Genomic DNA, 13,938 nt, shown 5'->3' with positions numbered 1-13,938 from the left:
TTTTTTTTTTTTTTTTTAAATCAGCCTAATTGAACGTGAAGTTTATGTGAGCTGAGAAGCATCCAAATGTCCTTGAGGTGTCCCACATCATTTTAAAGAGACTATGTTATTATCATTGAGAGAGAGCTGGAGGCGGAGATTTGAGGTGACTCAGAAGCCAAGGATTACAGAGTTCCTTTAGCATGGGAAGATGGCCAGAAGCCACTCAGGGGGAAAAAAGATGTATGAAGGCAAGCACATAGTCTGCTGTGCATTTGTCAGCGAAGGTGGATTTCCTGTGTATTTTGCCCTATTTACATGCTTGTAGATTTCCAATCATTCAGCAACCACTGCAGAGTGGAAATGGTCAACAAGATTGATCACCACACATCTTCATCAGCAATCATCCTCTTTGTTTTCATAAAGCTGACTGTGAAACCCGACACTGTCGGCTGCTTTTCACTTGCAGACAGTGAGTTATAGTTGAGGGAAGTAAAGGGAAAGTCCTCTGGAAAACCCAACACAAAGCACACGCAATGTCAGATTGTGGAGAGGAGTTGTCTTCCACTAGAGCAGTGATCCTGAACACGTGCACCAATACAGCATGGAATTTCCTCTGAACAAGACAGGGAATGTCTTTAATAAGTGAGTCACAATGGTGACGGTTTATCAGGTTCTCATCATTCTTGATCTTGCCTAACCCTTTAAAACCAGATGCTGTGACTAGTGTCAGAAATCAAGTTCTACCTAGTCCAAGACTAGCCTTGACAAAAACTTGTGGGATAAATTTATCCATTCAACTGCAGGTAAATCCAAATAAGGTTTAAATCCTTTTCCTGCCACTCTATTACCCCAGCTACATAAAAAAATGGTCTAATTTAAAATCATTACAAACCTAACAATTTATGGTATGATTTCTAATTCCTTTTAGAGAGCACAGGGAAGGCTGTATCCTGCATATCATGAAAGGCTAGCCATTCATTTGCCCTGTCTTGATTTACATCCTGTCTTGACCAGCTGCCAGAGCCATTTTGTGTTGGAGTGTTTGGAGAGCTTAGGGGGCGGGCTGTTGAAGGCGTTTTAGAAAAGGTCTGGGTTCTTTTAATGTGACAGAAATCCGAACTGGAGGACCTCTCCACTACCTTGCATACACACAAGTGACATTTGTAGTTGAATCTAGCATTGACCAAGCACTCAATGTTATGTGGCCATAGGTTGAAGGAAGAGACATTCAGCAAAGTGTCAGCAGGTTCCTGTAAACATATATAAATGCCTTTTATGCTCCCTGTTTTTTTGCCAGAGGCAGCAATTGAAAAATGAGGGCTAAACTGTGACGTGTGTGTGTGTGTGTGTGGTGAAAAAAAGATTGCGAGCCAGGGATGGCTATGCCATTGAAAAGCGGAAATGAAGGTGAGGGTGAAGGAGAGAAGGAAAATGGGGTGAACTAGAGAGGTTTCCTAAGCTAATAAAATGCTCGAGAGGATAGAAGCTGCCAGCCAGCATTCCTGTGCCATTAGATAAGTTAGCTCACTGCAGCCTACAGTTTCTCTGCAGTGCTGAAGTGGCAAGCTGAGGTCACCACCAGGGGAGTGAGGGGGGTGGTGTGGGCAATAAATTCACAATGTTTTTGTACACAGTCCTTGCTGCTAAACCTCTGAAGGTGTTTGGTTGATGATGTGAGTGCAAATCTACAAACTATCATTCACAAGTCTCAAATGTGCAGTTCATTTTGCAGCAGCCATTTTTTCCCCACAATGCTAGTTTTGCATTCACATAAAACATACAGGATTTCTTGCAGTTAAATGTTTGAAGTGGAGGATTTTAGTTAATTAATTCTATATGTATCTACATAATTTATATCAACCTTCCGGCTGTTACCAAATTGAGAAAAATACATAAACCATGAAGTGATTCTCCATAACAATTTTAGATTTTAAATGTGAGTTCAGGTATCACACGGGACAGATTGTGTAGCTCACACCAAGCCCTACGAAATTCACACTGGCCAAGTAGCAACACAGAAGCTTCTAAATGTGACAGATTGCAGCAATACCAGTGAAGTCAAGAGGCTTTTCTTGCACACTCATTTACAGTCTGTCAAACTGAACCATTCATGTCGAATTGGTCGAACCCTGGAGCTTGTTGCTTATTTTTTAGAAGCTGTAGTAGTCAATCCGTACACCCCTCCCCCAAGGTAGTAAATTTCTGGGCTGCTAAGTGAGATAGAAGGTTGCAGAGAAATATTTTTACCAAGTAGTTCTCCTTCAGGAAAATGTTTTGTGCTGTGAGATGACTTATTTAAATGGAAAGGCTCTCCAGTCATTCCTCGGTAACCTGTGTGTGCATTCTCCTTTTGCCAGTGTCTCATACAGGTTTTACAATACTGACTGCAGCTGAGTGTGTTCCAAGTCATTTAGGAGGCATCAGTCAGCTTTGCCCCTACGGCTTTACTGTGTGAAGAAGATTAAAAAAGCATCTTTGGCTTGTATAACTGTTTTTCATAGAAAACCCTTTGGCAAAGATTACTTTACTGATGCAGCAGCCTCAGTGCATGTTTTTTCACCGTATGCTGACAGTAGCACATGTATTCAATGTAAAATGTTTTTTTTGTTTTGTTTTGTTTTTTTTATGTAAAGAATCTGTTTTTCAGTGTCATTTTCATTGGAACATATCCAAAATAAATATTTGACTCAGCAACTCCTTCTCCCTCAGGCATGCTGGTGGTCAATGTTACCTGGAGAAACAAGACCTATGTGGGCACCCTGTTGGACTGTACACGGCATGACTGGGCTCCCCCCAGGTAAGAATCATCACCCTGCTCTGTCCATTTCAAATGGAGAAGACAGGTTTAGCATGATATTAAATTTACCGCCATGCATGGAAGCTGTAAATGTCAAGGTAAAAGAGTTTACAATAACCAAAAATCACTGATGCATGCCCTGCATCCAAAGTCTTGATACACGCACTCTTGACCTTTTCATATTCTGTGTGATATGAATCTGCTGTAGCAGCATCAGCTCAAGCATACACTTCCTAATGCGCTGACTTGCTAGTGTGCCACAGGACCACTGAGTGCATGTTAGTCTTTATGTTGAGCCTGGAGAAACAGGATTCATTGGCAAGCAGCTGATGTCCCAGGAGGCAGCAGTGGAAATAGAAAGCTACTCTAACAGGCCAGATTGCAGAATCCAATTATTGGACTAAGAGCTTTTTTCTTCAACACTGGATAACATTTTCCTTCACAAAGGCAGCCATTTCTAAGATCAGTCTCATGGTGAAAACATTAAGTGTTTTTGTTTATGTATGCAAAGTACACAGAATCAGTAAAATACATTGTCAAGCACTTGCTTTGATTTGTAATGTTTGCACTATATATATGAATATAAATATAAGTCTGTATATGAGTTATGTGGTTAATTGCAATGGGGGGTGGGAATGAAGACTTAAGCACTGCTAAAGGAAAACAAGGAGACACCGTATTGCACTAATGTATCACTGTGATGCCAGTATACAAGGTTTGAATTTGCTCCAAGATTGTCTTAAGTTTGCAGCATGACTACATTATGGACACACCATGAATAATTCAGAAATTTTTCAACAGACTGAATATGAACTTGGGCTTGTAATAGGTCTAAATTCCTGTACCACTGTTAGACTACAGATGTATTTACATCACGTACTGGGGTTGAAATTGTTTGGAGAGACTTGCAGAGGAAGCTGTGACTCATACAAACCCTGCGTCTGATTTTGTCACAGACTGCTAACCTTCACTGCGGTGTATACAGATAATTACACTACTGTTGTGGAGAGATAAAGCCAGACTGATATTCTAAGTATCTGAGTAACTACATGTTTTGATTAGAAAGTAGAAAGGAATGTTCATGGCTGTCATTTAAAATAATGCTTATATGACTTCCACGTAAGAATTCCTGTTGTTTTGTTCAACAAGCTTACTCGTATAAAACATCAGACTTTTTACATAATGACAGGATCTGATATAATTGCTGTTGTTAGTAACTCTGTTGAAAATCAAAATGCCAAAACCTGCCAGTTTTACTGGCTTGCTGTTATTTAGTTTCTGAATTCCCTGGAGAAAACATGGAATAATGGGATCTCGGTAAATCCCCCGCATATAAGTTTTTTTTTAAAAAATATAGACATGTCTCAGATTTCAGAAAGGGCAGTGCCAGAAGTAGCCCTAAATAGTATGTACGAATTGCAAAAATTTTTTAAAAGCATGGCTAAAATGCCTATAGAACAATGCAGCTATCAAAAATTGCTTTGAATTGCTTGATAGTTAAGTTTTAGTTATTTGTGCTTGCCTAAAAATAAACAATGAAGGCAGCATGGGTAGCATAACCCCATGGCTCATCTTGACTGTACACTTGTCTCAGTCATCCAAAAACATCTAATATCCAAGAGACATTGATTAGACTTACTGTTTGTTTTTTTATGTTTATTGATCACAGTAAAAAAAGTCAGTTATATTTACAGTAACTCTTAAAAATAATAATAGAGAGTCTAATGTGGCATTTAGTGGATTATTATTATTCCGTTTCCACAAATAGTTTAACTTGATTAATCAAAATCTAAAGTGTAAGTATAATTTAGAACCTTAGCACAGCCACAGAGTTGACTGAAATTTACCATTTGTACAGTTACTCAACTAACTAGTACATGTATTTTCAATACTACTGCAGGTTTTGTGAATCACCCACAAGTGATCTGGAAATGAGAAATGGCCGTGGTCGCGGTAAGCGAATGAGACCGAACAGCAACACCCCCATCAACGAGAACAGCAACTCATCCGACAACAAGGGCACCACCAACAACAAAACACGTGCTGCGTCTAACAGCAAGGGCCGTAGGGGCAGTCAGACACCATCAGAGCGCCGTACTCCACCAAACAGCAATACAGAAGACATCAAGGCCAGTCCCTCCTCAGCTGGAAAACGCAAGACCAAACCAGCGTCAGACATGGAGCCTAATTCCAGCTCAGAGGACACCAAAGGCAACAAACGTATGCGGACAAACTCCAACAGTGGAGGCGTGGGGCCAACGGGTCTCCCTATCCCTTCGGTTAAGACTGAGCCACTTCCACCCCCCCTTGATCGTGGTTGTCCCTCTCCAGTTCTTATTGATTGTCCACATCCTAACTGCAACAAAAAGTACAAGCACATCAATGGTCTAAAGTACCACCAAGCCCGTGCCCACAATGATGACGATATAAAGTTGGACTTAGATGGAGACAGCGAATATGGAGAAGACTCGACGCTCCACCCGGAACCGGGAAACTGTAATGGAGCGTCCATCTCCCAGAAAGGGTGCTTATCTCCAGCACGTTCAGTTACTCCAAAAGGCAGGAACTTTGATGCCCAAAGTCCTTCTCCATCTCCTGGCAAGTTTGGTTCAAAGCAAAGTAAAAAGAAAATTGCAGAGACAGATCCAGAAGCAGGAGGTACACCAATGGATGGTTGTGAGGATGGGCCATGCCTTACTGATGAGGCCAGTAACGATGGATTAGATGATAAGAGAGGATCAGATAAGTCTAAAAAGGCTGGCACAAAAGCGGATAAAATGGGCCAGAAAAACTTGAAGTCACCACGTCCCATAGGTCCTGGCCCGACCCCATCCCAACAGATGTATTCTTTTCCCCCTGGGAACCCAAATTCTTCCCCAGGGCTAACTCCGATGATACAAGGAATCCCCAAGAGTCCCCAAATGAAAGGCACACAGCCTAAACCCCCAGCCATTGGAGATCCTGCTTCAAGTAGCTCCAAAGACAAGAAGAAGAAAGACAAAAAGAAAAAAGATGGTGGGAAGGATGCTGACAGCCCTAAGCCTCCAGGAAAAGGAGGGAAACCAGAGGAAGGAAAGCTTCCATACTCTGAACCTTGTGATCAAGGTAACAAGGGGGATGGCCTCCTCAATGGTTCATCAGATCCTCTTCAGAGTCGCTTGGCCAGTATCAAGGCTGAGGCTGACAAGATTTATAGCTTTTCTGACAACGCCCCAAGTCCATCCATTGGTGTTGCGAGTCGGATAGATGGCAGTGGGATGCCACAACCTCTCACACCACTTCATGTGGTGAACCAGAATGGTGCTGATAACTCTTCAGTCAAAACCAATAGCCCGGCCTATTCAGACATTTCAGATGCTGGTGAGGATGGCGAAGGGAAATTAGAAGGTGTCAAAGTCAGGACAGAGGACCAAGCCATCAGGGAAAGTGTCAAAAAGGCACTCTTTCCAAACCAGACACCCAACAAAGATTCCCCGTACTATCCTGGTTATGAGACGTACTACTCACCCAGTTATGTCAACCCCAGCCCCGGTGGGCCAAATCCAGGTGTACCAGCAACTGAGGGTCAGGCTAAGATCAAAAGGGATGATGAACCAGACCAAGTTGAGGAAAAAGTGAAGATTGAAGTTCATGAAGATCGTAAACCAGATAGCAGCGTGTCTGGTCAGCAGCAACAGCAACCCTCAGTCATCCAACAGCGATCGAACATGTACATGCAGCCCCTGTACTACAACCAGTACGCTTATGTCCCTCCTTATGCATACAGCCCTGATCAAGCCTACCATAACCACTTGATGAACACCAATGCAGCATACCGGCAGCAGTACGAGGAGCGGCAGCGACAAATGGCTGAACAGCATCGTGCCGCTGAAAAAAAGTCAGACGTATTAATCAAAGAGAGAGAAGTTTCCATGAAGGATGAATGGAAACAAAAGAGCCCAATGCCTCCAAGCCTCTCCAAAGCCCCAAGTCAGTCAGACCTCGGAAAGCCCTCAAGCAAATCCAGGGACTCGCCCCCTGAACCTTCCTCCAAGTCCATTGGAAGCATAAAGGGGGAGGATTCTAAGTCCCAGCAAGCTGAGGGACTAAAGATGAAACTGACTGAAGGGGGTCACCATGGAAAGGAAGACCCCATGCAAGCACTGGAGTCCAGGGGTCAGGCTGGGATGGAGCAGGCTATGTGGTACAGACAGGTAAAAACTTATATGTATTCAGAATAACAGTGTTCAAATATCTACCTGTAATATTATTTCAGTATGTAGATTTGGATTTGAGCAAATTTTCTCTTTTCCTTGGCAGTACCCTGAGAGCCAGAAGCTCCAAGCTGAAGAGGAACATCAGCAACAACAGCTTAGAAGAAAAGATGAACGGGACCGGGACCGTAAATTAAAAGAAGAAAGACCCAGGCCAAAGGAAAGTGGACCCAAGGAGGATGGCAAAGATGGGAGTGATCCCAGAATCACTTCAGAGGACCATAGAGCCATAAGCAAAGACTCTCGTTCTAATCCCCACATGCAGTTCACTTCACCACTAGCACAGCACCAAGGCTACATGCCCTACATGCATGGTTACCCCTATGGACAAGGCTATGACCCCAACCACCCTGGATACAGGGGCATGCCTTCAGTCATGATGCAGAATTACCCAGGTATGACACTCGGTCTACATATAATTTAAAAAGGTTTGAACTTGTTCTCAGGGTGAGGTGATGGGGTTCTTTTGGCCCATGAAGTGATTAGCTGTTACCGTGGTTTCTCCACATGCTTGGTTAAAATTATTAAGTTTCTGACCTGCACTGTGTTTTATGGCATGTACAGCTTAAGGAACATAGCATGTTTTGCTATTTGCAGTCTGAAAAAACTCTGGAAAGATTTGTTAGTAATGATTCTTATTCTATAGCTTTTAAGTGCAAAACAAAACAACTTTGGCTTGTTGGTGGTATGACAGTTTGTAAATAATTTCAAAGATATTTTGGTAATTCAAGTCAATCACAGACTAATTTAGCTTGATTCAAGTTTGTAACAGTGACTCTAGGTAGAACTGTTATATGTAGAAAACGACTTATTCTGGAGAAAATTGCTGACACTCCTCTGTCTATTATCAGTAGAATTGTATTGTCATAAATATCAGCTGAAGGTGCTGAATTTGAGTTAAATCACACATTTCTGAATGGCCTGATTTTATCCAAGGAATATGGTCTTCATGTGGTAAATAAAAAAAAACACACAAGTCAATTGTCAATTTTCTTCATCTTCTATAGGTTCTTACATACCTGGAGGTTATCCATTTTCTCCATATGGGAGTAAAATAGCTGGAGGTGAAGAAGGCAGTGAGAAATCTCGCGCTAGCCCTACTGTTACTAAAACGGCAACAGATTCCAAAGCCCTGGATATCCTGCATCAGCACGCCAGCCAGTACAAGAGCAAGTCCCCCACAGTGGGTGACAAACCACCCCACGACAGGGAAAGGGAGCAGGAACGAGGACCTGCTGGAGACAGAGATCGGGAAAGGGAGCGCGAGAGGGACAGAGAAAGAGATGTGGACCGACCGCGCTCCTCGCCCTCCCAGCGCATCATGCCCTCTCACCACCACCTGGGATATCCCCTGCTCTCAGGGCAATATGACCTGTCCTACGCCACAGGTCAGTCAGTCGTCAGTCATCCCATTTTTCCTCTCATTTAATGTTCTGCTCTAGCAAAGTAAACAATTAAAAAAGATCATATAACAGCAAAGCAACTCAAAACACTTAACTTACTGTAATTCAACTAGTAAATTACAGCTGATGGCCTGTAAATCTTCTAAACAGAGAACTACATTAGGGATTATCACTTGTGGGCATTTCCCAGCTCACCAAAGGGTTCACTATTTCTGCAGCAGATGTATGCAAAATACTGAGTGTTTGCAAATCAGACGAAAGCAGGTGGCAAAAAGATGTTTAATGTAAACAAAGCACACACTGTCCATCTAGCTAAAAATAGGACTTGCGGTGAGTTATGAGTTCTGGCACAGATGTATGTCCTGTAAAAATAAAACTGGGTGGTTGTCCTGGGCTTATTGGAGGGGAAGTGCAAAGAGCACCCTGTTGTACTCTTTTATTACATTTATGTTGCAGACTCGGAGGCAGCAACCTGTGAAGATACCACATCATGTCTAAACAAAGCTCTCAAATCATACTGCAGTCTAGCACAATATGCAATGTGGCTTTTAGCCCCTCAGCTCATCAATTCTAAGTAGGTCCTCTGAGGACAAGTGGATCCCAGTGTTGATAATAGGGGGATTGAATAAGCCCGCCAAGATACAAAACCACCACAGCCTGCGACGACATCTAGTGGCTGCTCAATTAAATAGCAGTTAATCTGGGAAATACATCTGTTTTCAAATCAAATTCTGCTTTCTATGATGCTTAAAGTCCAGTGATTAGGATCATTGTGGATGTTGTGGTTTGTGGAAATGTTAAACTAGATGGTATTTTTATTATTTTGTCCATCTCTTTATCAGTGACGCCTCTCTAAATAACGCATTGCTTTATAACAGCTTCATAAACCACAGCCTCTGTAGAAGTTTCAGCAAATATGATTTACAAAAACAAGATGAAGTTCAAGTATTAAACATTAGTTTCAGTTGAGCTTTATTTTAGTTTAGTTTATTTTAAAGGGCTGATAATTTAAGCAGTGCTCCATAAAGGTGTAGCCCATGTACTACATGTTTATCAAACTTCCTGCTGTGGCTGGATTGTGAATCTTGTCTCTGGTTGGGCTGTTAAGGAACAATAAAACAAAGAATCACAGCAAAAACAAAAATAGACAGGAATGTCTGAAATGGACACACACAGCAACAACAGCATGTAAAAACTAGCTGAAAGGAAAATAAAGTGAAGGGGATAATAACGCTGAAACAGAAATGAGTGGTGGCTTTTAAACAACAGTTCTAGCAAGAAACAAAACTAACTTTTAAAAGTTCTTGTTAAGAATGTAAACAGACAGGAAAAGAAGAGAATAAAGGTAAAACATGTGTTGTGAGGATCAAGGAATCATTGTCTGCTTTTCATTTAAGCCACTGTTTAATCCTTGTACAGGCATATTTATAGTTTATTCCAGTTTCAAACCTGTGGGCCTTACAGTGAAGTGGAGCTCTGTCTCAGATATCAGTGTGTTCCATTACTTGACACATTTACAACTGATAACAGCAACTGAATCTATAGTTAAAAAAGGTAAAAGTCTTTCTAAAGTGTAAAAATGCTTGGCAGTATACAAAATAGATTGTGACAATTTTAAATAAAGTCGTATGTAAACGGTAAGATGTTTTGTTCCAGGATTAATATAATGCCAAAGTTGACAGATAATTAAAGGAAAAAGGGGGTAGTTTGTAGGATTAAGTGTCTTTGTTTGAGCTATCTGTTAATAAGCATTTCCTTTGTGTTTCTTACAGGGAAACCCGACCGTCACACCTCAACCGTGCATAGATTCATATGACTGGCTCACATGTGAACAAGATCTCCTGGTTGTTACCTTTTTAGACATCAGTTGAATGGTGTTTCTATCTTTATCTTTTAGTTCCTCTGCCCCAAGGCAAGGCAGACTGTTGTTGTTGTTTGTTTTTGTTTTTTTTCCCCTCGTAAAATGTCCCAAATTCTCCATCCGTGGACTGTAACAGGACTGATGGTAACCCAGGTTCAAAGCCATCTCTCTGCCCCATCATGCAGAGGAAACACCGACCCGCTGATCATCTAGTCTTTGCACTGTCAACAAATACAATGCAAAAAGAGACTTGGACTGCCAGAACAGCTTTCATCGTTTTTTTTTTTTTTTTTTTCCTGACTGCATTGTTTTTTGATTTGTTTTTGTTGGGTCACGCAGAAAGAAATTGGCAGGGAATGTGGAGAAGCCGGGTGGCTGATGGGGGAAGAGGAGTCAAACTAAAGACTGGCTCACTGTATGCCGCGAGACAACAGTATATCCTTAACTTGACAAATGTTTGGCTATATTTCGTGGGTAGAGGGAATATGGCAACAGCTGCTTTCTCAGAGACTTAAGAGCCTGAGACTGAAGTTTTTCATCTTCCATCGTCATCACTTCCCACCTTCTTTGAACCCTCACGTCTTGTTTCAGGGATGATGTCGTCATGTTTTGCGAAGGGACCGCACTCACCTCAATGGAGAATAAACACTATTCATGTTTTTCTTTTTCTCAGTAAATACACAAGTCTTCTTTCCATATCATCTTGTCCATCTTTTAAGGTGTCTGATGCTGGTTTGGTCCTGTTTTTTCCAGTCACATCTGTCTTTAAGCTCAAACAGTGAAGCCACATCAGCAAGCGATGGGTTCATGGGGCACCGCCATTGTTGCATCCTGCCACATGTGGGGGTTTTTTGGTGTTTCACTCTGATTGTGCTTCTTTCACTTTGATTGTTTCCTGTAAACAATGTGAAATTTCACTCATGTATTTTTCTGCTGTAATATAGACTTTTATCTTACCTTTATGTGCATAAATGTTTATATTTACCCAGCATGCAACTGTTTGAAAAACTGTTAAATAGCTTTCAGCCTTCACAGCATTTACCATTATGTGCTCAGATCATTACTGTTGCTGCAGTCCCTGGACGTCTTGTGTCCTTTTCCTTTGGTGCGTAGGTTTTGCTTGTCTTGCCTCTAATGTTTTCTTTTGTTTTTTAATTTTTTTCTTCTGATTTACTTGATCACAAGCTTGGTTAACATCTCCATCCATCCCGACATGCTGTGTGCAGTTAGACTGGCTTTACTCCTCTGGATTACTGTCTGTGTCTCAGAACTGCCGACTCAGTCAAATGAAGTGAAAACGACGTGATAAATCGGTGTGATTTTAAGCTAACGTTCATTGGCAGTACTTTGATTCTCTCTGTGCTTCGATTGCTCATGTGGCTTCACCATAACACACGGTCGCCTCTGACTTTTAGCATGTTTTTTTCCTTTAAAATGGCAACTTAATTTTGGATCAGCCCATTAGTGGACACCTTTTTTTTTTTTTTTTTTTAAATTGATGTTGCCTGTGGAGTAACATCAGCCGACTGGCCCATTAAATCTGCAGTAAGTGCATGTGATGACCCAGCTGTTGCTATTACAAAAACAAATATGAACCAGTCAGATGGCGACAGCTGAATCTAAATTAAAAGGCAGTGCAAGCCAGTTAAAGTGTAAAATAGAGCAACGTGAATGTGGTAAATCGAGTGAAATGGGGCCTCGATTATGCACACATGACTGAAAGTAGGAAGCCATAAAGTTGCCCAGTGAGCTGAAAAAGCAGCACGTCGCTCCAGGCCGCCTTCTGGATCTCAGACAGGTGGTCCATCTTTGTAAATTCAGTCAGGTTAACTTTGAATTGACACAAAAAACCTCTGTCAGCATGGCCTGTTCTACCAGAGGCCCGTCTTGGCTTTAAATTACAGTTCTCTTATACCTCAGGGGTTGTAAGTGAAATTCTACCCATATGCTATTCGCATTGATTTCAGAGGGTTTCTCTTTGTGGGTATGTGGGGGGAAAAAAGAAGAAAAAAAAAAGCCCATTCTGCTCTGGGCTGGATGTGTTGTTGAGGTTCATTCAGGATAAAGGCACTGTGTTAAGGTTAAACCATGCTTTTGTGGGTTGTAACCAGTCTTAATGTTCCTCTAAAGCATTGTAATGACAGTAGAATATTGACCATGTTGTCATTAAATTTAATTTAGATTTTTTTTTTTTTTTTTTTGGTTTTACAAACACTTTTAAATGTTCCCATCTTTGTAGTTTTTGTTTTTCTCATTGAGTCCCTGCACCACCAGTAAAACTCTTAAGTTAAACACCCTCTGAAGCTGGAAGTTAGTTGTTCACCGACACACTCATCCTGATTAAGAAACTGCAGCTCTTCATTTTGAGGTTCTCGGACATTCCAAGTGAACAAGTTGCCAGTTTCTCGTCCCATGAAAGTTTGCAAGATGGTATATATTTTGACTTTTGTGTGCATCTTAAAGAAGAATGGCTGACACGAATAAGCTGAATGTGGTGGTGTGTGACTTGTAATTAATCTGTAAGGGTAATCTAGGCAGCTGTGATGTTGTCATTAAAGTCAGTGGGTTTTAGTACCAGCAGACTGCATACAGTACATATAGTTTTATCAGACAATGGTTGTGACAAGTGCATTTGTTCTCTCTCTGAGAGTAGTAATGTTATCTCAGTAGTAAACAAAGCCCAGTGAAAATCATTTATTCTAAAGTGTATGAAAAGCCAGAAAAGTAATGTTTGCTATCAACATATTGGAAAGTGCTTGGCTCTTGTATTTTGCAGGACTGTATTTGTTTCATGGTGAAGAGTATATTTATTGGCCAGCAGTTGTCTCAATTGGTGCCTAGTCGAACATTCTTCTGTGAAAACACAGAAACACTTGCTCGTTTGTCCTTTCCTAACCCACCTCCTGACACACACCTCCTCCCCCCTGCACCCGCACCCCCCATCCCACCCCACCCCCCTCCCTCCTGAGTACCAGTACTGGTGCTTGCAAGGATGTTTACAATGGCTTCATTTTTTTCTTTCTGTGTGAGAAATTCAGAACTCTTCTCCCTCTTCCTCTGTTTGCTTTCCCTTCAGGAGTTTGTGTAAAGTGTACATTACCATGGTTCTTTTTTATACAATACTCTGTAACTTGCCTTTGTAAATTTGGGCTGGAAAAAAAAAAATAAATCTTTTTATGAGACAACATGTCCCAAGAACTGATCAATGATTTCTGCTCTGTTGATGCCGGAGAGTTGAGATGATGACACTGTTAAATGATAACTGCAGTGATAAACTACAAGTTTCAGCAACCTGGTTTATTGGTGCAGCTGTTATCTTCACCGTCACGTTGTTAAGCTTGAAGGTCAAGTCCGGTGGTGGAAAGATTTTCTGTGCTGACGCTCAATTTTACATGAAACCAATTTGATCTGATTTTTATGCCACCACAGAGAGCAAAAAGTTCCTTTTTCCTGGAGGGGAGTTCACCTCAGGCTGCAGATTGTACTGTAGCATGTGGCCACAGGAGAGCAGTGTCTTTAAAGAGGCCACTGTTAGTCTCCACAGGATCAAATTTCCAGTTTTATCCGACTCCACAGAGTTTTACTGCTGACTTAACAGCAGCACCTGAGATGGGCTGGCTTAAAACTATATGCCACATTATA

At 41.5% G+C, this 13,938-nt stretch overlaps 1 protein-coding gene across 5 annotated transcripts in view; it reads left to right on the top strand.

The window, feature by feature from the left end:
• The window catches only part of LOC121637352 (zinc finger protein 609-like), a 92,732-nt gene extending 79,254 nt beyond the window's left edge, over positions 1 to 13,478 (top strand). For 4 of the 5 annotated variants that reach the window (XM_041981492.1, XM_041981485.1, XM_041981476.1 and 1 more), the window contains exons 4-8: positions 2,692 to 2,779; positions 4,677 to 6,972; positions 7,079 to 7,427; positions 8,040 to 8,420; positions 10,208 to 13,478. In XM_041981492.1, the coding sequence (XP_041837426.1) occupies positions 2,692 to 2,779; positions 4,677 to 6,972; positions 7,079 to 7,427; positions 8,040 to 8,420; positions 10,208 to 10,251 (3,158 nt within the window). In that variant the 3' untranslated portion in view covers positions 10,252 to 13,478. The remainder of the gene's footprint in view (positions 1 to 2,691; positions 2,780 to 4,676; positions 6,973 to 7,078; positions 7,428 to 8,039; positions 8,421 to 10,207) is intronic. The other variant, XM_041981500.1, reaches the window with a different exon arrangement.
• The last annotated feature ends 460 nt before the right edge of the window (positions 13,479 to 13,938 follow it).

This window comes from Melanotaenia boesemani, chromosome 1 (genome assembly GCF_017639745.1).
Source record: "Melanotaenia boesemani isolate fMelBoe1 chromosome 1, fMelBoe1.pri, whole genome shotgun sequence".
In the NCBI taxonomy this organism is placed as follows: Eukaryota; Metazoa; Chordata; class Actinopteri; order Atheriniformes; family Melanotaeniidae; genus Melanotaenia; species Melanotaenia boesemani.
This window is presented reverse-complemented; position numbering and strand designations above follow the sequence as displayed.